Source organism: Cotesia glomerata, linkage group LG4 (assembly GCF_020080835.1).
Source record: "Cotesia glomerata isolate CgM1 linkage group LG4, MPM_Cglom_v2.3, whole genome shotgun sequence".
Classification (NCBI taxonomy): Eukaryota; Metazoa; Arthropoda; class Insecta; order Hymenoptera; family Braconidae; genus Cotesia; species Cotesia glomerata.
The window spans coordinates 21037002-21056685 of record NC_058161.1 but is presented as its reverse complement, the minus strand read 5'-3'; the positions used below and the strand labels follow the sequence as shown (position 1 = coordinate 21056685).

At 30.6% G+C, this 19684-nt stretch overlaps 2 protein-coding genes across 2 annotated transcripts; one reads left to right on the top strand and one right to left on the bottom strand.

The window, feature by feature from the left end:
• The first annotated feature begins 830 nt into the window (after positions 1-830).
• LOC123263833 (dynein regulatory complex subunit 4) lies at positions 831-6698 on the top strand. Its single transcript, XM_044726862.1, has 7 exons — positions 831-864; positions 1224-1441; positions 2396-2657; positions 3842-4102; positions 4179-4346; positions 4417-4713; positions 6399-6698. Exons 1-7 carry the CDS (start codon positions 862-864, stop codon positions 6600-6602), a joined length of 1413 nt encoding a protein of 470 aa, XP_044582797.1. The 5' UTR covers positions 831-861; the 3' UTR covers positions 6603-6698.
• A 970-nt stretch (positions 6699-7668) lies between these two features.
• On the bottom strand, positions 7669-19123 carry LOC123263839 (galactoside alpha-(1,2)-fucosyltransferase 2-like). Its single transcript, XM_044726871.1, has 4 exons — positions 18808-19123; positions 18563-18612; positions 11316-11957; positions 7669-9709 (listed from the first exon to the last, which is right to left on the bottom strand). Exons 3-4 carry the CDS (start codon positions 11819-11821, stop codon positions 9169-9171), a joined length of 1047 nt encoding a protein of 348 aa, XP_044582806.1. The 5' UTR covers positions 11822-11957; positions 18563-18612; positions 18808-19123; the 3' UTR covers positions 7669-9168.
• Between the last annotated feature and the right edge of the window lie 561 nt (positions 19124-19684).

Genomic DNA, 19684 nt, shown 5'->3' with positions numbered 1-19684 from the left:
AAGATTTTAATTTTAAATTTTGAAAAAAAAAATAATTTTTATTTAAAATAATTTAATTTAGCGGGGTAAATTATTATCAAAAAAATAAATATGAAAAAAAAATTTTTTAATTATTAAAAATGCACAAGAAAGTAAAAACACAAAAAAAAATTGTTTTTTAATTGTTAATTTGTTTTTTTTATGCACACTATGGTTTATTAATTAATTTTATGGGAGAAAGCTATTAAATTTATAAATTAGAATATCTAATTAATAAGCATAATAATTGAATGAATTGAATAATTAAATTGACTGTAATTATTAATTATAAATTATATTTTTGTATCATTTCCTACGATCAAATTATATTTGCAAAAAAAAAATTATGTCTACAAATTATGTTAAAAATAGAATAAATAAATAATTGTAATTAATGTATTAATTATTATGCATTTGTTTATAACTTTTATTATTTAGTATTAAAAATATTGAGGGATTTTATTGAAAAATTATTTAATTAACAAATAGACATAAATGAAAATGTGAATTGATAAATAATAAATTTTTTTAATTGTTATAAATAATTTTATTATTTTTTCCCTGACATTTCAAAAATTAATTAAAATTTTTCTATCTATATATTGCAAGTGTATGAAGTGTGTTCATTAACGTTGCCTAGCAACCGAATCAAAACATTATCGGACATATGTGTTTTATTTTAGTCTTATATTTTTATTCTAGTGATGTTCCTTAAAAAATTCAATAAAACAATTAAAATAAATTTTTGTAGTTAATTAAGTTGAAAAAAAAAATTTTTTGTGAATCTAGTGTTATCTTATTTATTTATTTAAAAAAAAAAAAAAATTTTAACTACAAAATAAAATGGTAATTAATTTTTTAATTATTTTACAAGTAATTAAATTTAATTTTTTAAAATAATTCTATTTAATAAATATAAAAAAAGTCAATTTAAAAGTTTTTAGTAGCAAGAAAAATTTTAAAGTGTCAATATTTTAATTAATAATTAATAAATTGACTTTATTCTTTTTTTAATTTGTAAAAGAAGGTAAAAAGAAGGTCCTTACAAAAAATTGGGGCTCAAAATTATTTTATTTGAGAGTAATTAACAAAAAACTCTTAAAACTAGGTATAAAACAGCTGTTTAGACAAATCTCCGCCATGTTAATTTAATTTTGAATTTTGAAAGGCCTTTGGCGCGAAATTTGAAATTTTGTTTTTTTAAGGGGCCGAAAAAAGCAAAAGCGAAAACTTCAGACACTGTAGACGGAGTAGATACTTCAAAAATGTCAAGGGAACAATTGGAGTTGTACAGTCACAAAATTTTGGAAGAAATGGAGCGCGAGCGGGAAGAAAGAAATTTTTTTCAGCTAGAGCGTGATAAATTGAGGACTTTTTGGGAGATTACCAGGAACCAATTGGACGAGGCGAGAGCTACTATTAGGTAAGAGGAAAATTAAAAAAGTTTGGAAAATTCAAAAGTGCACGCCTCATAACGCTCATTCATTTCTTAAGAAAAAAATAAATTGTGTAATTGATTTAAAAAAAAAAAAAATCGTAATTAAGGTAGTTTGGGTGTCAAATACCTTCAACTTGACCCCATACTTTTTTATATTTATTCGAAAGATTATGATTTAATACGTCTATAGAAAAAAAATCAGATTTTTTTACTACACCGTTTAAGAGATATAATTAATTAAAGTTTTGTAAAAATACACGATCTCTTATGAGTGTCCTTGTTCAACAACTCCGGAAATGGAGGATTTATAAAAAGTCGGCCAACTTGACACCATAAAAAAAACTTTCCAATAGATAGAACAATGTTTCATACATATTCTATCAAAATTTGATAACGATTTACCACATAGTTTTAATTTAATTAATTTTTTAATATCAAAAATTGGTTTCTATCTTTGTTGTTTGTCGGAGACATTATTCCTCCATCTTTATCAGGGGAAAAATGGCGACTTCTCGGTGCGCGGCAAATTTGAAATTGAAATATAATCATAAAGTTTTTTTGCATTAAAATAAATTGTTATTAATCATACATTAAAAGTCCACGTAAATTATAGCAGATTTAACATATTGAAGTGATATTTGCAAATTGAAACAATAAATGAACACCGTGAGCAACTGTTTTAAGTACCGACCTTACATAATCTATAACAGTTGTTATTGTTTTGTGACAGCCCAGTACTTGTCAGTTGATATTATAATAGTTATATTATTATAATTATTTAACCATAATTATAAATTGAATTTATTCAATTGAATTTTGATTAGAAATAATTTTATATTTTATGCAATTTTTCGAGTGATCACTTGCAAAAAAAAAATATCTATTAATTTGACTTCGGATTGCGACGACCAAACTACCTTAAGCGTGGAATTTTTGTAGGAACAAGGAACGAGAAAAGGAAGAATTGGCGGAGAAACATGATGAAGAAATAAAATTGTACAAGCAGAAGGTTAAGCACTTGATGTATGAGCACCATACTAATTTGTCCGAAACGAAAGCTGAGCATATGGTGGCCCTGAAGCTTGCTCAAGATGATCATAATGATCAGGAAAATGAGCTGATAAAGGATAAGAAAGAGCTGAGGAAAATTCAAAAGGAAAATGAACTCGCGCATATTAATGAAATTCGATTGCTAAAATTGGTAAGTTGATTTTTATAATTTTTGGGAATTGGAATTTCTAGTTATGTAAAATTATATGTCGCAGAAAATCATATATATAATTTTAGAATAATTAATTTTTTTAATAATCATTTAATAAGGAGAAGTCATATAATTTTACTTCTTCTAAAAATTCATATTTTTTATATAATTTTATAAATTATGAAAGATTTACGTGAAGCTGTATAAAATTATATGAAGTTGTATTGGATTATGTAAAGTTTTGTAAAATTATAAAAAGTTGTTGAGAAACTCTATAAAATTGTGGAAAATTTTATGAAGTTATAGAAAAATATATGAAGTTGTATAAAATTATACGAAGTTATGTAAACTTATATGAAGTTTTGTAATTTGACATGAAGTTGCTTGACATTCTATAAATTTATTTTAAAATTCTAAAAGTTGTTTAAAGGTATATAAAATTTGAAATTATATGAAGCTTTATGAAATTCTATGAAGTTATATATAATTTATGATATAATTATATGAAGTGGCACGTAAGTATATGAAGTTGTATAATATCTCATGAAGTTATCTAGAATTATATAAAATTACATGGAGTTTTATAAAATTATATGAAGTTGAGGAAAAAATATATGAAGTTGTATAAAATTATATTAGGTTGGATGAAGTTATGTAGATTTATACATGAGATTATAAAAAACTATTCGAAATAATATGAACTTAGGTTGAATTATATGTAGTTATATACAATAATTTAGGAAGTGGTATAAAATTATATGAAGCATGAAGTAATATCAACTTATATGATTATATGAAGACATATGAAGTCATTAAAAGTTATGTAGAATTATATGAAGTTGAATGAAAATATAATTAGTTTTATGCAACAATACATGAAGTTGTATGAAATTATATGAAGTGTGAAATTATATTAACTCATTTAAAATTATATGAAGTTATGGAAGACATTATGAAGTTGTATAAAATTATATAAAGACATATGAAGTCATATAAAGTTATATAAAATTATATCAAGTTGTATAAAATTATATGAAGTTTTCTAGAACATTACATAAAGCTATATAAAAATATATGAAGTATGAAATTCATCGAGAATATAAAAAATTATGTAATATTATATGAAATTATTGCAAATTATGTGAAGTTAAAATTATATGTAAATGTAATTTATTTTTTTACAGAAAAATGCTGAAGAAATGAGTGATATGATTAAAAAATTTGAGTCCGAGGCCATGGAAATGGAGCAGAAATACGAGCAAAAATTAACTAGTCAATACGAATCGTTGAATTTGAAACACAGAATGGAAATTTCCGAGATTGAAGAAAGGAAAAATATGCAGATCGCTAACTTGATAAAAAATCACGAAAAAGCTTTTCTTGACATGAAGAACTATTACAATGATATTACGATAAACAATTTGTCGCTTATACAAAGTCTCAAGGTAAATTTAACCTAAATTATTTTATACTTTTCAATCAAGTCCAATGATTAATATTTACTTGATTAATGTTTCAAAGGAACAAATGGAAGTAATGAAAAGCAGTGAAGAAAGAACGAAGAAACAAGCCCGAGAGTCGATAACTGAAAACAAGAAGCTGACAACTGACTTGAAGTCATCGACGGAACAAGTTGGTGAATTGACCCGGCAGTTAACCAATTATGAAAAGGACAAGCTTTGTCTTTCAGTAATTAGTAATTTTATTTTTTCTTAAGACTAATTAAACAGAAGAAAGTAATTAATTGGAAATCTTTTAGAATACAAAGAAAAAATTGGCGGCCGTTTCGAAAGACTACGACAATTTAAAATGGGAGAACGAAGTTCTTGAAATGAGGTTCGAAAAGTGCCAAAAGGAACGAGACGAACTGCACTCGAGATTCGTATCCTCCATTTTGGAACTGCAGCAAAAAACTGGACTGAAGAACGTTTTGCTGGAGAAGAAATTGGATAAGCTTTCTGAAATCTTGGAACAAAGAGAAGCGCAGATTGGAGAAGTTTTAGCGGCTGCACAGTTGGATCCTGCTACAACAGGGCAAATTAATCAGAAATTTGAGGTTAAAAAATTTTTTATTAAATTTATGCTATAAAATGTAACATAGTAAAATGAATTAAGGTAAAGGCACCAATTAATGACAGGGATCCAATTACCCAGGTAACATGTGCTTGAGCAAGATTTAGGTGCCAGTGTCTTGAGCAAAACCCCTAGCTGCTAGTGTCTTTTTCTACATATGGGTCTTGTTCAAGTTCATGTAGAAAGAACTGGTTCAAGATTTATGTATAACTAGCTCAAGACATTTTGTACAAGAATATGAGACAAGTCTAATGTAAGGTGCATCGAAAAACTTTCTGACGGATTTTTTGAATCAGAAACTCTCAACAGACCCTAACCCATGACTTGTTCAAGATTTGCTCAAGATCCGTAATTTTCAGTAATTTGTTCATTTCTAAAGCATTTGTCAACCAAAAACTAACAGCAAATGTTGAAGCGTGACTTGTTCAAGATTTGCTCAAGATGCATCATGTATTATATATTTTATAGCACTTTTTCCCCTCCACTATTTGAAAATGTGTTGATTCAGTGGTGCTCATTTTAAAATAATTCTGTCTTGATCGATAAAACAGTAGGTTTATACTCTAAAAGGTTAAGCTGAATGAGATCCACTGATCCTATAGTAAATATAGAAGGGGTAGAATGATGCGAACGTTCATTTGAAAACATTTGATCTTGAGCAAGTCTTGCACAAGTATATTCAGCATGCTTCTGGTGTCGGTCGTTCTCAAGAATTGACATAGTTACCCAGGTAACTTGTGCTTGAGCAAGATTTAGGTGCCAGTGTCTTAAGCAAAACCTCTAGTTGCTAGTGTCTTTTTTTACATACGGGTCTTGCTCAAGTTTATGTAGAAAGAACTGGTTCAAGATTTAAATATAACTAGCTCAACACATTTTGTGCAAGAATGTGAGACAAGTCTAATGTAAGGTGCATCGAAAAACTTTCTGACGCATTTTTTGAATCAGAAACTCACAATAGACACTTACCCATGACTTGCTCAAGATTAGCTCAAGATCCGTAATTCTCAGTAATTTTTTCATTTCTAATGCATTTGCCAATCAATAACTAACAGCAAATGTTGAAGCCTGACTTGCTCAAGATTTTCTCAAAATGCATCATATATTATATATTTTATAGCACTTTTTCCCCTCCACTACTTGAAGATATGTTGATTCAGTGGTACTCATTTTAAAATAATTCTGTCTTGATCGATAAAACAGTAAGTCTATACTCTAAAAGGTTAAGCTGAATGAGATTTACTGATCCTATAGTAAATATAGGAGGGGTAGAAGTCAGTCTTTCTCAAGAATTGATATAGTTAGTTTATCGATAAGCATCTTCAGATTTTCTCAATTTTCTTACACAATTCTTGAGCTATAATCTGGCCCAAAGTTCTTGTGCAAGGCTTGTTCAAGACCAGTTAATTGAATTTGGTACAAGTATCTGGAGCAAGACCCATAGGTAAAAAAAGACACTAACAACTATCGAAATTGAGACCAGATTTGCTTAAGCCTTGAAAAAGATTGCTATATGGGATAGAATTCACAAATTTATTATATAGACCCTTGTAAATTTTTCAGTCTAAATTAAACTTTTCTTGACTTTCTTAGTAATAGTGGACAGTTCCATTGTAATCTAGGAATATAATGCACCCATCGTAAAATTAAATGGAAATTTTATTTCTTCAGGATATTTTGAACCGGAAAAACACGGCAATACAAGATTTACAATACGATCTAGCCAAAGCTTGCAAAGCGCACGACGATCTTCTTATGAACTACGAAAACAAACTTCAGGAGTACGGAATTGCGGATTCGCCTTTAGGACAACCTCTAAGGTCGATAAGGAAGAAAAGGAACAATCGAACGGATAAAATTCTTTCAAACTTATAGTTTAATTTATTTTTTTTGTTTATATATTTATATTTGTATGACAAATGAGTTACAGTTTATTGAAAAGGCAAAATAATTAAATTTTTAAAAAATAATATACAGACCAAACTTTCTCTTCATTTTTTTTTTCATTCATAATTTAATTTTTATCACAGAGATACAATAGACAGTATTTTATAAATTTCTTTTTTTAGTACCTGAAATTTTTGTGGTTTATTCAAAGTCTTACTTTCCATTTGTTTTATACAATAAAATTTTAAAAAATAAAAATTATTTTATTTAAAAAAAATTAAATTGAAAAAAATTCATGTAAATTTGGCTTATTTTGATTATCTTAAAAAGTTAAAAAAAAAATAACACTGAATTTATGTTTAAATATGACATTAATCTAAACTACATAATATCAATTCAAATATATATATTTTTTATAAATATGATCAGGTCACAAGGCTTCCATTTTTGTTAATTATCTTTGAACATCAAAACAATTGTGAAGTCTACATAATATATAATATTATATTTTTTATATTTATATATGAAGATATATTAATAAATAGGTATATTTATTTATTTTTTCATAATGCAACTTTCCATTGATTCCAATTAAAGCAACAACTTTTACTGGCAAATTAGATAAATAATTAGTTTTCTGTGAAATTTTTAGTTATTTTTCGTATTAACAATCTTGTAAACGCTTTTTGAATTCTGGGGGAGGAGCAAATCCCCACAAAGTCAATTTTGAGCCGACTAGGCGTGGTTAATCCCCACTACGAGGCTGTTTTTTAGCCAAGTGGAAGGAGCTTATCCCCGCTTCGTAATTATTTTGAGTAATATAGGCAAAATTTTGACTTCAAAAATTGAATTTTTTTTTTTATTAATGACACTAATTTAAGTCGGATGGGTGGAGCAAATCCCCACCAAGTCAATTTTAAGCCGAGCAGGCGTGGCTAAACCCCACTAGGAGATTGTTTTGAACCAAATGGGCGGAGCTTATCCCCCCTCCGCAGTTATTTTGAATAAAATAGTTAAACTTTATAGTTTTGTGATCCCAATTTGAGTCAGAATAGCCGATTCTATATTTCTTACCATCAATTTTGACACAAAAAAGTAAACTTCATCATTAATGACACTAATTTGAGTCATAAGGGCGGAGTTTATCTCCACTCCGTGTTTATTTTGAATCAAATAGGCAAACTTTATAGCTTTGGAATAACAATCTGAGTAATAATAGCCGATTTTATATCTTTTATCATCAATTTTGACTGAAAAAGTCAGCAAATCCCTATCAAATCATTTTTTGTTTACTTTCACTCTGTAGTTATTTTGAGTAAAATTGGCCAATTTTATAGCTTTGTACTGTTGATTTGAAACAAAATAGCCGATTTTATATTCTCAATAATCAATTTTTAGAGCCTGACAAGATTACTTAATTCAAAAAATTTAATTTTTTTCATTAGTGACACTAATTTAAGTCATAAAGGCGGAGCAAATTCCCACCAACTCAATTTTTAACCAATTAGGCGTGTTTTATTCCCACTACGAGAGATTGTTTTGAATCAAATGGGCGGAGCTTATCCCCTCTCTACAGTTAATTTTTGTAAAGAAGGCAAATTTTGTAGCTTTGTAATGTTAATTTGTAACAAAATAGCCGATTCTATATTTCCTATCATCAATTTTCAGAGTCTGATAAGATTCTTTAGCTCAAAAAATTATATTTCTTTTATTAGTGGCACTAATTTAGTCAAAGGGGCGGAGCAAATCCCTACTAGACCCAACTTTGAGCCAAGTGGGCGGAGTTTATCCCCACTTTTACCCTTTCCACTCAAAAAGACGTCCTCTAACTCTTTTTTAACCCTATTTTGAGTCAAAATAGCCGAACACATTTCTTCTATATCAACTTCAAAAGTTTGATAAGACTATTGAAATTGAATTTGTAAACTTTAATTTTGTTTTTCACAAAAATTAGAGTCAAGGGGCGGAGCGAATCTTTATTCATCTTAATTTGGAGCCAATTAGTAGGAGTTTATCCCTATTTAACTCAAATTTGAATCAAACTGACGCAATATTTTCTTTTTTGACTACCAAGTGTTGCTATTCAGTAAATTTGGAACAAATTTACTATTTATTTACAAGATTGTTAATAAAAAACGTAACTTTCATAAAACTTCATGTTCAATAAATATTTTTGATTCTAGATATACAAGATAAATATTGAAAATTTATATTTTTTTGGCACAATAAGAAAGAGAATCACAGATTAAATCATTGTACACGAGTATATATAATATTCCGATTGTTATATTTCTTAACAAGAAAAGTCCACTTTTAAATCTCAAACTTCCCGCGGAAAAAATTGCGCGCGCATGGGCGCCATTTTGTCAACTGACGTCCATTTTGTCAAGCTATCCAGAAAAAAGAGAACTTTTGCGATTTCCTTTGAAATAAAGGGACTTTTTTCGGAAAAAAAAAATAGTTTCATCAATAAAACATTTCAGTGGACCTTTATGGTTAATAATAGAAGTTTTTTGTCAGGTAATTAATGAATTAATCGATAAAATAACTGAAACTAACTCATCACCTGCCAATTTGGCAAAACCTCAGCAATCATAGTAGAAAAATAGGCGGTGACATTATAAACAATGGTCTCACCGGCAGACAGAAGAGCCGCGAATGATCCGTAAGTACCGTAATCGATAATACTGTGATTACACGATGATAATACCGCTAAATCTTTACCGGGGGCGTGAGCGTCGCGGTCAGAAATAAATGCAATTCTGTATTTCTGATTGTTGAGGTGGTTTTTGCACCATGAAATACTGTCGCTGGCGACGACAAACACGACGTTCTTGTACTTGTTGGAAAAGTAGTTCATCGCCGAGAGGTAGTACCGCGCAGGTGCGGGTTTAACCTTCAATTTCTGCCATAAATAGTCTACGTAGTCGGTTCTGCGAACATGGATTCCGACGTAAGTTGGTTCCCGGATGTTGAAGCGCACTGACAGATTTCTTAGCAACATTGAAGCGTATTGTTTGAGAAATGGCTTGAATGTAAACTCACGGCGGACGTCGTCTGGCCAAATTAGGATCAGGCTCCAGTAGGCTGCGTGTCTGAAATATTTTTTAATAGATTAGATTCAAATTTTAAAATTAGGTGAATTTTTTTTAGGTTGGATCAATCCCTCACAAGATTTAGGTGCCAGTGTCTTGAGCAAAACCCCTAGTTGCTAGTGTCTTTTTCTATATATGGGTCTTGCTCAAGTTCATGTAGAAAGAATTGGTTCAAGATTTATATATAACTAGCTCAAGATATCTTGTAAAAAAATATGAGACAAGTCTAATGCGAGGTGCATATTGAAAAACTTTCTGACGCATTTTTTGAATCAGAAACTCACAACAGACACTTACCCATGCCTTGCTCAAGATTTGCTCAAGATCCGTAATTCTCAGTAATTTGTTCATTTCTAAAGCATTTGTCAACAAAAAACTAACATCAAATGTTAAAGCGTGACTTGCTCAAGATTTGCTCAAGATGCATCATGCATTATATATTTTATAGCACTTTTTCCCCTCCACTAATTGAAGATGTATTGATTCAGTGGTGCTCATTTTAAAATAAGTATGTCTTGATCGATAAAACAGTAGGTCTATCTATACTCTATAAGGTTAAGCTGAATCCTATAGTAAATATAGGAGGGGTAGAATGATGCGAACGGTCATTCGAAAACATTTGATCTTGAGCAGATCTTGAGCAAGTCTTGCACAAATATGTTCAGCGTGCTTCTGGTGTCAGTCTTTCTCAAGAATTGATATAGTTAGTTTATCGATAAGCATCTTCAGATTTTCTCAATTTTCTTACACAATTCTTGAGCTATAATCTGGCTAAAAGTTCTTGTACAAGGCTTGTTCAAGACTTGACAATTGAATTTGCTACAAGTATCTGGAGTAAGACCCATAGGTAGAAAAAAACATTAACAACTATCGAAATTGAGACCAGAATTGCTCAAGCCTTGAAAAAGATTGCTATATCGAATCTTTGCGGCATTTCCAAAACTTGGATTGGATCCTAAAATTGGATCCTAATCACGTAATAATTACCGTAACTCCTATTCTTTCCCGCTTCACAGCATTATTTATATTTGTAAAAATGCTTGCCGTAAGATGGACGGTGTGGCTTAATGTATATAGAATAAGCGAATGGAAATTTAGTATAGACCGGATAGCTCAAATGGTAGAGTAGCCGACATGTCTTCGGAAGGTTCTGCGTTCGAATCCCAGTCCGAGCTATCTAATAATTTTTTCTCGCATATTCTATAAACTCACATTAAGATGATCCTCTCCACATTCCTTTCTCAATCCTTTCCTACCTATATCCTGTTACGTGAATGTGGAACGCTTCACGTAATAATTACCGTAACTCCTATTCTTTCCCGCATCACAGCATTATTTATATTTTGTATAAAATATAGTCACCATATAGCCATAATTTATAGCTAAATTTGTCATTAAAGACAAATTTGGGAACTGGGGAAATAAAGGATAAAGGGGGGAGGAGAGACCTTACTCAGTAGGAATTTTTCGGTAACCGAAAAAATAATTCAGACAGCCCAGACCGGGACTCGAACCCGGATCATTTGGTTACGCGCCAAAGGCTCGTAAAAATAAAAACTCTAAAGAATCCAGTCCTAAAAATTAAATAAAATTGAATATTACTCGCCTGGGAATAATAATAGTTTGCTGGGTACTATTCCACTGCCCCAAAGAATTGACAACTTGACCAGCATCTAGCGTACATCTTCCAATATAACTCAACGGCGGGATGCTCAAATTATCAAAATGTTCCTGAAGAGTCTTCAGAATACACCTGGGCATAAAGGGGTCCAACCCAGTTCGTCTAGCAGTTGCCCAAACAGAAGCATACTCCCAGATCTGGTTCCCCAATCTTCCACCCTGGGCTGCTGATACGATTCCATACCTGGGACAGGAGTTTCTGGACCAGCCGTCATCTTCCTCATAACCATCCTCGCTCCGGTGCCTCTGCATCTTAAAACTGGTCTTTTTAAAGCTGGTGCGACACAAAGCTTGCTCGTAAGCCAGGACCTTGGTCAATCTTAGCTGCGGAGTTGGCGTGTACATCGGGAACAGGAAGACATGGATTCCGCAGACCACCAACAAGGCCAGGACTATTGCGCTAGCTAGCACGTGTTGTTGTGCGTGGCTCATTTTTATTAATAGTTTCTTTGGTTCAATTTTTATCTAGGTTCTAGTTTTTGGGTTCTCTTCTAGATCATTTAATTTAATTGATTGCTTAATCGGGCATTCTTGAACTTCCGTGACCCGTCCTTGGTCTTTTAATCATCTAGAAATTTAAAAAATTAGCTATAATTATTTTAGGCGTTTAATTGATTCCGAGACATTACTATTCTACAAATATTTTATGAACAATTAAATTATATTTAAATAGAAGAATAATTATCAAGTAACATCAATCTAACCTTCATAAAATTAAAATTCAGTTGGATAATTAATAAAATAATTTTAAATTTGTAAAATTATTTTTTATAGTACTTAATAACGATTTAGAAAATTTAATAAATTTTTTAAAACATATTTTAAGTTCTTGTAATTCAAGTACAATTAATTTCCCAATAAATATTTTTATCATTATTATTAATTTCTTCAATGGAGCATTCAGGTTATAATTACAATTATTAATTTTATATTACATGAAAGATACTAAATTGTTAAATTTATTAATTCGGAAAGCTGAATCAACAAATTAGTAACCTAAAAAAATAAAAAGATTTCTGTGAGAGACACAATTGCGCAAACTCCGCGATCTTCCAGCCGATTACGATCCATCGTATAGCCAATTTAGCTATACAGATCCTCGCGTTGACTAAACAGTTGCCTCTACTAAGAAAATTGCGTATGCTTACGAGAGCTATTTGTTGTATAAGGTAGAGTACCCAGTACTTGAACACTTATAAAAATAGGACCAGTATTTGAACAGACTTTTCGAATTGTTGTAATATAAAATGCGTATATTTATTATGAGTAATATGCGCAGATGTTATAATTATTCAATGATACAGTAATTGATTTCTGTAAGTTTTTTCAATTATAAATCAAAACAATTTTCTTGCTCCACCCGCCGAATGTACGCTCTTTCTGGCCGCATTTTACGCCAGAATGAGCGACTTTTCATGGCCTGCTCGAGCTGCAGCGCGCTTTTACAGGCTACGAGATTTTCTGGCCGCTACCATAGAAATTGTTTTTGTTAATATAGCAATAGTATATTACATACCTAGGCCAGTAAAATAAGAAAAGTCTCAGATCACATGTAATTGTTGGCCGAGGCGAAGCCGAGGTTGACAAACATGTGATCTGAGGCTTTCTTATTTACTGGCCAAGGATTGTATACTATTTTTCTGCTCGACGTAGCCGGAATGTGGCAACTTTGTTTAGCGCAGCGGCCAGAAAGTTGCCACTTTCCGGCCAGAGAGCAGAAATAGTCATTGTTTACAATAACACAACCACAAAAGTCATTATGACAGAACTGTTAAACGTTAAACTACGATTATTTTCGTGTAATAATAATATCCTAAAATTATAATAAATTAAATAGCAAAAATTTCATAATAAATTTATAATAAGTGCTTAATAAGTTTAATATAAAGTTCAACACTATTTCAAACATTTATTAGTTAAAATAAATTAAAATAAAATTAACTCCAAAAAATAAATACAAAAAAATGGACTCTTCGTCTGAAGGCTCCACTGATGAAGAAGAAGTGCTGCGATTATTTGATAAAGAAGCTAAAGTTATTGTGCAGAGTGAAACGTTACCAAAGAAATCAGCTGATCGATACATGCAAAATTATAATGCCTACAAAAACTGGAAGGAAAAAAATAAAAATTCCCTCTCGACGTCAGAAGAAAACAATTTAATTGTTTATTTTAAAGATTTAAAAAAAAGGTTAAGTCCATTAACTCTATGGAGCGTGTGGAGTATGCTAAAAAAGACATTAAATACCAATGATGATATACAGATAAATAATTTCTTAAATTTAAAAAGTATGATTAAACGAAATGCTAAAGGACACAGACCGAAGAAATCTTTTATTTTAACATGGGAACAAATTAAAAAATTTATTGATGAAGCTCCTGACTCAGAATATTTAGCAGTGAAGGTAACAAAAGATTATTTCCGCACTTAATTATTACTATTTAATTACATTTGTCATATTTAATCATAATTTTTACAGGTTGTATTAATATTTGGAATATGTGGCTGCTTACGATGTTTAGAATTAACAAACATGAAAGTTGGAGACGTAGAAGATTTGAATGGGAGGTACTTAATATCTATCAATGACAATAAAAATGATTGCCCTGGCCAATTTATTATTGGGAATCTCTTCTACGCTAAAGTTAAAACTTATATTTCCAAGAGACCATCTGGTAATTTCAATGACAGGTTTTTCATCCAATACACGAAAGACAGATGTACTCGAACTCCTATAGGACGTCATACTATAGGAGGAATGCCGAAAAAAATTGCGACTTATTTGGATCTGCCTAACATCAATAATTATACCGGCCACTGCTTTAGAAGATCATCTGCAACGCTTCTCTCGAACTCCGGCGCGAACATGCAGATGATCAAACAGCTAGGGAGATGGCGTTCAGATGTGATCGCCCAGGGCTACGTTGAAAATTCCTTACACAACAGGCAGATGATTTTCAATGAAATAATCCAGAATGAGACCAAGGTAATTCCTGAACCCCGACCATCAACCAGCACAGCAGAACCCGACATTTTATACCCTCAATCCGTAATTAATAATGCTCAAGACGCAACCATTGATTCCCAAGAAGAAACCATCAACGCTCATGAAGAAACTGTTAACCCCGAAAATTCAACGATTAATCCCGAAGAAGCGAATGTTAACACCGAACAAGAAACCCACGAGTTTGAATCAGCACTTATCGATTTAAATTGGTCAGATTTTGAGGATGATTTTACTGAAACGGACCCTAAACAAACTTCAAGTAAAAATGACAATACTTGTTTAACAAAATACGTTTATATCCCAATTTCAAATTCACGTTTTATTTTTCAGTTCCAACCGTCGTACCCACTGGTTTTACTACAGCGAATCAAAAGCCACTTTTTGTGCCACAGAAGACTCAAAACCAACTAATAATGAATAATAATACTAATACTAATAATAATAATAATAATAATAATAATAATAATAATAATAATAATAATAATAATAATAATAATAATAATAATAATAACAATAAAAATAATAAGTATAAATTACCATTCACGACTAAATCAGGGATTAAATTATCTTTTTTAAATCATCAGACAACGAGCAAACCTCCGCCAATCAAGAGAAAAAGACATACTGAGAATTTAAATAACCAAAATAATAACAATCTAGATTTAACAACGAAAGATCATGCCTTTAAATTTGAAAACTGTACGTTCAATAATTGCGTTTTTAATTTGACAAAATGTGATTGTGATAAAGAAAATATTTCTTAAAGTATTATTTTCCCAATTGGAATACTATATGATTTATTGAGTTTAACTATTCTATTTTTAAAATTAAATTATGTTGAAGTTACTGACAATTTATGTTACTACTTTTGGTTACTGAAATAAAGTGGTATTTAAAGTGTAAATTTCCTAAATTTCCTACTTTTAATTGTGTTATTGACCTTCGTTACAATCGTTTAATTTCAATTTTCATATATTTTTGATACGCGCCCCGACCAGCAAAACCTCGGCTTCGCCTCGGTTTTGCAAAATACACGTGCTGTGATGATCAGTTCTTGTGATAATATTGAGACGAATGGTCAGAAGCTAATAGTAATCTTTATTATTATTATTGTTAAACGTAATTTCGGCGGGGGAGCAAGAAAAATAGTATACGACCTACGGCCAAAATGTTGGATGCTCTGGCGTATGTGATATGATGGCCTCGGCTTCGCCTCGGCCATCATATCACATACGCCAGGAAATCCAACTTTCTGGCCTAGGGACGTAATATACTATATATTTTTATTAACTGAAAAGTTGACATGTCGAGAAAAGCCAATAGATGCTATTTTTTTCATGAAGAAGGCACTAATCCGTTAACCGAACAATCAGTAAAAAAAAACGGTTCATCATTTTAAGTAAAAAAAATTGTACCACCCAATGAAATAGTCTTTTCTGAATAATACATATTTTTTGCAAAGACGTAAACTATAATTTTTATATTAAATTTTAGCGTCTAACTATACCTCGAAATTTTAAAAGCGGTACCCAGAACTTGAACAAGCTGGGGCCGTATAATTTTAACAGCACTCTAATCTCTAATAGGTTTATATACAAGTGATCAAAATTATGATTTGTATTAATTACTGCAAATTAAATAAGTTTCATAGCTAAAAATTAGTGTAGTTAAAAATTATTGACCGTTTTGAATTAAGTTTTTTTGATTTATAATTGAAAATTTGCTTTATTATTCATAAAAAATGTAATTAAAAAATTAAATACAAAAATATTTTTCATTTTTAAATGAACATTAAATATTGATGGTATTATTTTTAATATTAATTAATAATATGTTATTTTTCTTTAGATATTTCAATGAACCGTTAAAAATTGTTGGTGTGCCTATTGGCATATATTTTATTAGTTCAACTACTGCTCCCGGAGTGTTCAACTACTAAGGCTTGTCAGAATTGATTGATCAACTACTACTCCTTTGATAGTCTACCTTAAAAACGTCAAAATATAAATATTCAATTATCTTTATTATTTTCTAATCAATTGAAAATTGTTCATATTTTCATGAAAATTACTAATTTGAACTAATAATTACATCTATATACATTAAAAGTAGGGTCAAAAAGTTTGGAAAATCCAAAAGTGCACGCCTCATAATGCTCATTCATTTTTTAAGAAAAAAATTAATTGTGTAATTGATTAAAAAAAAAAAAAATTTCGATTCTTGAAATTTAAAAAAATTTGGAGCAACCTTATAAAAATTTTTTTTTGAGCCGTTCTTTGGAGAGGGCTCTAAAAACATAAAAAACTGACATTTTTTCACTCGAGACTCAAAAAAAAAAAATTAGGAAAACGGTTGACCCTGAGGCCATCCCTGCAACTTCCCGCTAATTCCATACCTGGGCGCTTAAAATTGCATTTACGACGTTTTTGAGCTCTTCAAAAGCTCTTCAAAAGCTCAAAAATACAATTTATATGTTGTTTTAAGCTCTTCGAGCTCAAAAAGATAACTTTTCTATGTTTTTGAGCTTTTCAAGCTCAAAAGTTTGATAGAAGATTGATAAAACACTATTTTTTGAGTTTTCAAACCGCAGTAACTTTTGAATGAATGAACCGATTTTTACGCGGTTGGCGGCATTCGACGTAGTTTTTTAAGTCTTATAAAAAATTTGTAAGTTTATTTATCAAACTAGAAATTTCGGAGTAATTCCGAAAAAACACTTTTTTGGGTTTTCTTTCCTGCACGATATCTCTCGAACGAATTTACCGATTTTGACCGGATTAGCGGCGATCGACGTGGTTTTTCAAGGTTAAGAGCTGATTAGTTTTTGGAGTTGATCTATAGAGCCGTTCAAAAGTTATTCCAAAAAAACCACTTTTGAAAAAATTTTTTTTTGTAGTTTTTTTTAGATTTTTCGAAATCTATCGGTCCGAATCGATCCAAATTGTATCCAAAACCTAAGTTTGGACAAGCCCTTTCGAATGGCGTCAACCGCGATCGAATCGGTGAAGCCATTCAATAGTTATGAGAGGTTTACATACTTACACACACACACACACACACACACACACACACGCGCGCGCGCGCGCGCACACACATACATACAGACATAGTGACACCCTCACGGGGATAGTCAGGGAAGCTTCCTGTGACCCTGAAACGTCGAGATCTGATGAAAACTCGATTTTTGTAAAACAGGGTAAAACCAATAACTTCCCGATTTTTGAAAATCTGAAATTTTCTTAGCGGGAAGTTAAAAATTATAATTAAGTAATTTCTTACAGAGTATTTTTTATTTTTTTTTAAATATCGGCGCTCTTTTTTATTGTCATATGGCACGCAGTCTGAAAAAAACTAGCTTGATCAAGTGGCGCCATAGTTTTCACGTGACAAATAAGAAAAGTTCGTTTGGCTTTATACGGTTGTATTGTAGTGAATTTTAATAAGAATTCAATTTTTAAAAAAATACGTAAACTAGGCCACTGATATGAAATACGGACCCAGTTCATCGAATTCTTAAACTAATAAAAAAGGTCCGGTCTTGAAATATCAATTTGTTCAGGAGTAATCGTTAGTACATCAAAAATGGGGTGACATCCAGACGTCCACGTAAAATTTTTTTCAAAACGTTTTTTTTTTTTTTTTTTTTCAAAATAGCAACATGAAATGATTTTAGAAAGTAAAAGATGGTTTAATTTAAGTGTTTTTTTGGTGTACATCTACTTATATTATTGTATAAGTGTAATATGGTTGTGATAGAGGCATTTAAAGATCACACAATTGCTTGACCTTGACGAGTCGAGTATAAAGCACAACCTCACGCGCTTCGCGCTATTAGGCGTGCAATAAGTTTTACTTTGAAACCTGTTTAACTACTGGGTACTTTACCTTAGTTACCCTAACAAAAATTTTCTTTTTTGTAAAAACATCTACAACTTATAAAATTTTACTGCGCATGCGCTGGAACAGGTCTCGCGCATGCGCGAGACCTGTTCCAGCGCATGCGCATTGAAACTTCAATTATAATTTTTAATAATAAACTACCCTTTTATTAAAATAATATGTTTGTCACTCTTTTAAAGACTAATAAATTTTTTCTTTAAATGTTAATAAACTGCGCAATAATAAAAAACACTAGTACTAATAATAATAATATTTTATAAAAACTTACCTTGTCCACTAAAGTTAAGTTTCGATTGTTCATATTGCCTCCATTTTGTTCTAAAAATTAAAAATTTTATTAATAAAACACGATAAAAAATATTAAAGATAAAATAAAGTAAGAAAAATTGAAGGTTAAATTACTATAGTCACTGTTATTGTTTTAGAATCATTAAATAATTAGAAAAATAATTGATTACTTAGCGTACATATTATAAAAAATAAAAAAATAACAGAAATAAATGTAATATTTACCAAATAGTTAAAACAAATAGAACTTGTTGTGGAATGACGTCATATTGTGACGGCTGATCACTGACTGGCTGATGCACGTTCACGTTGTATGGATTTTTTAGCGGAAAATATACAACTGTAGATTCGTAGATGTGTGTTGTATATATGTGTATAAAGAGTAATAATAATAACAAGAATAAGAATAATAATAAGGATAACAAACAAGTGACGCACAATTCAATGAACTGTTCGCGCGTGTCTAGATGATAGTTATCGTTTTTTGTTTACATTGCTTAAAATTCTAGGGAGAGGGAAGCTTATCGATCCGGTGTATCTGAGACTAGCGCGCGCAATTTAAAATATGTCAGAATAAACAATAAATTTATGAGAAAGATGATCAGATCTGGATAAATGTAATTAGACGATCTAGTAGATGTATTTAAATCTTTAAATAGTTTTTGAAAAACAAAATTTACTTGGATATGTTAAATTTGATCAGATCTATCTGATTTGTTAGATCTGATCTGATATAATCGATATTATCAGATTTTTTATATCCAATCTTATGAGATTAGATTTTATATATCTGATCTTATTAGATTAGATCTTATATATCCGATCTAAGTAGATCAGAACTTATATCCCGATTTTATCAAATCCGATCTGACACAGTTGATCTCATAATATCAGATCTGATACAATTGATCTTATCATAATTGATCTGATTAATAAAACTTAGTCAGATCTAATATGGTAGATCCGATCTTAACAGATCTTACATTTCCGATCTGATCGAATCTTAACCATCAGCTCTTATCACATTTTATACATCAGATCTTGTCAGATTTTATCTGATACATCAGATCTTGTCAGATTTGATCTGATACATCAGATCTTG

What these genes read in the sequence shown, in the direction of transcription:
- LOC123263833 (XM_044726862.1), top strand. An exon ending in AAATTCGATTGCTAAAATTG is followed by an intron (nt 2,658 to 3,841) that starts GTAAGTTGATTT and finishes ATTTTTTTACAG; the next exon opens with AAAAATGCTGAAGAAATGAG. An exon ending in AAATTAATCAGAAATTTGAG is followed by an intron (nt 4,714 to 6,398) that starts GTTAAAAAATTT and finishes TTATTTCTTCAG; the next exon opens with GATATTTTGAACCGGAAAAA.
- LOC123263839 (XM_044726871.1), bottom strand. Translation starts at nt 11,821, where the DNA reads ATGAGCCACGCACAACAACACGTGCTAGCTAGCGCAATAGTCCTGGCC. An exon ending in CAAACTATTATTATTCCCAG is followed by an intron (nt 9,710 to 11,315) that starts GCGAGTAATATT and finishes AAAATATTTCAG; the next exon opens with ACACGCAGCCTACTGGAGCC.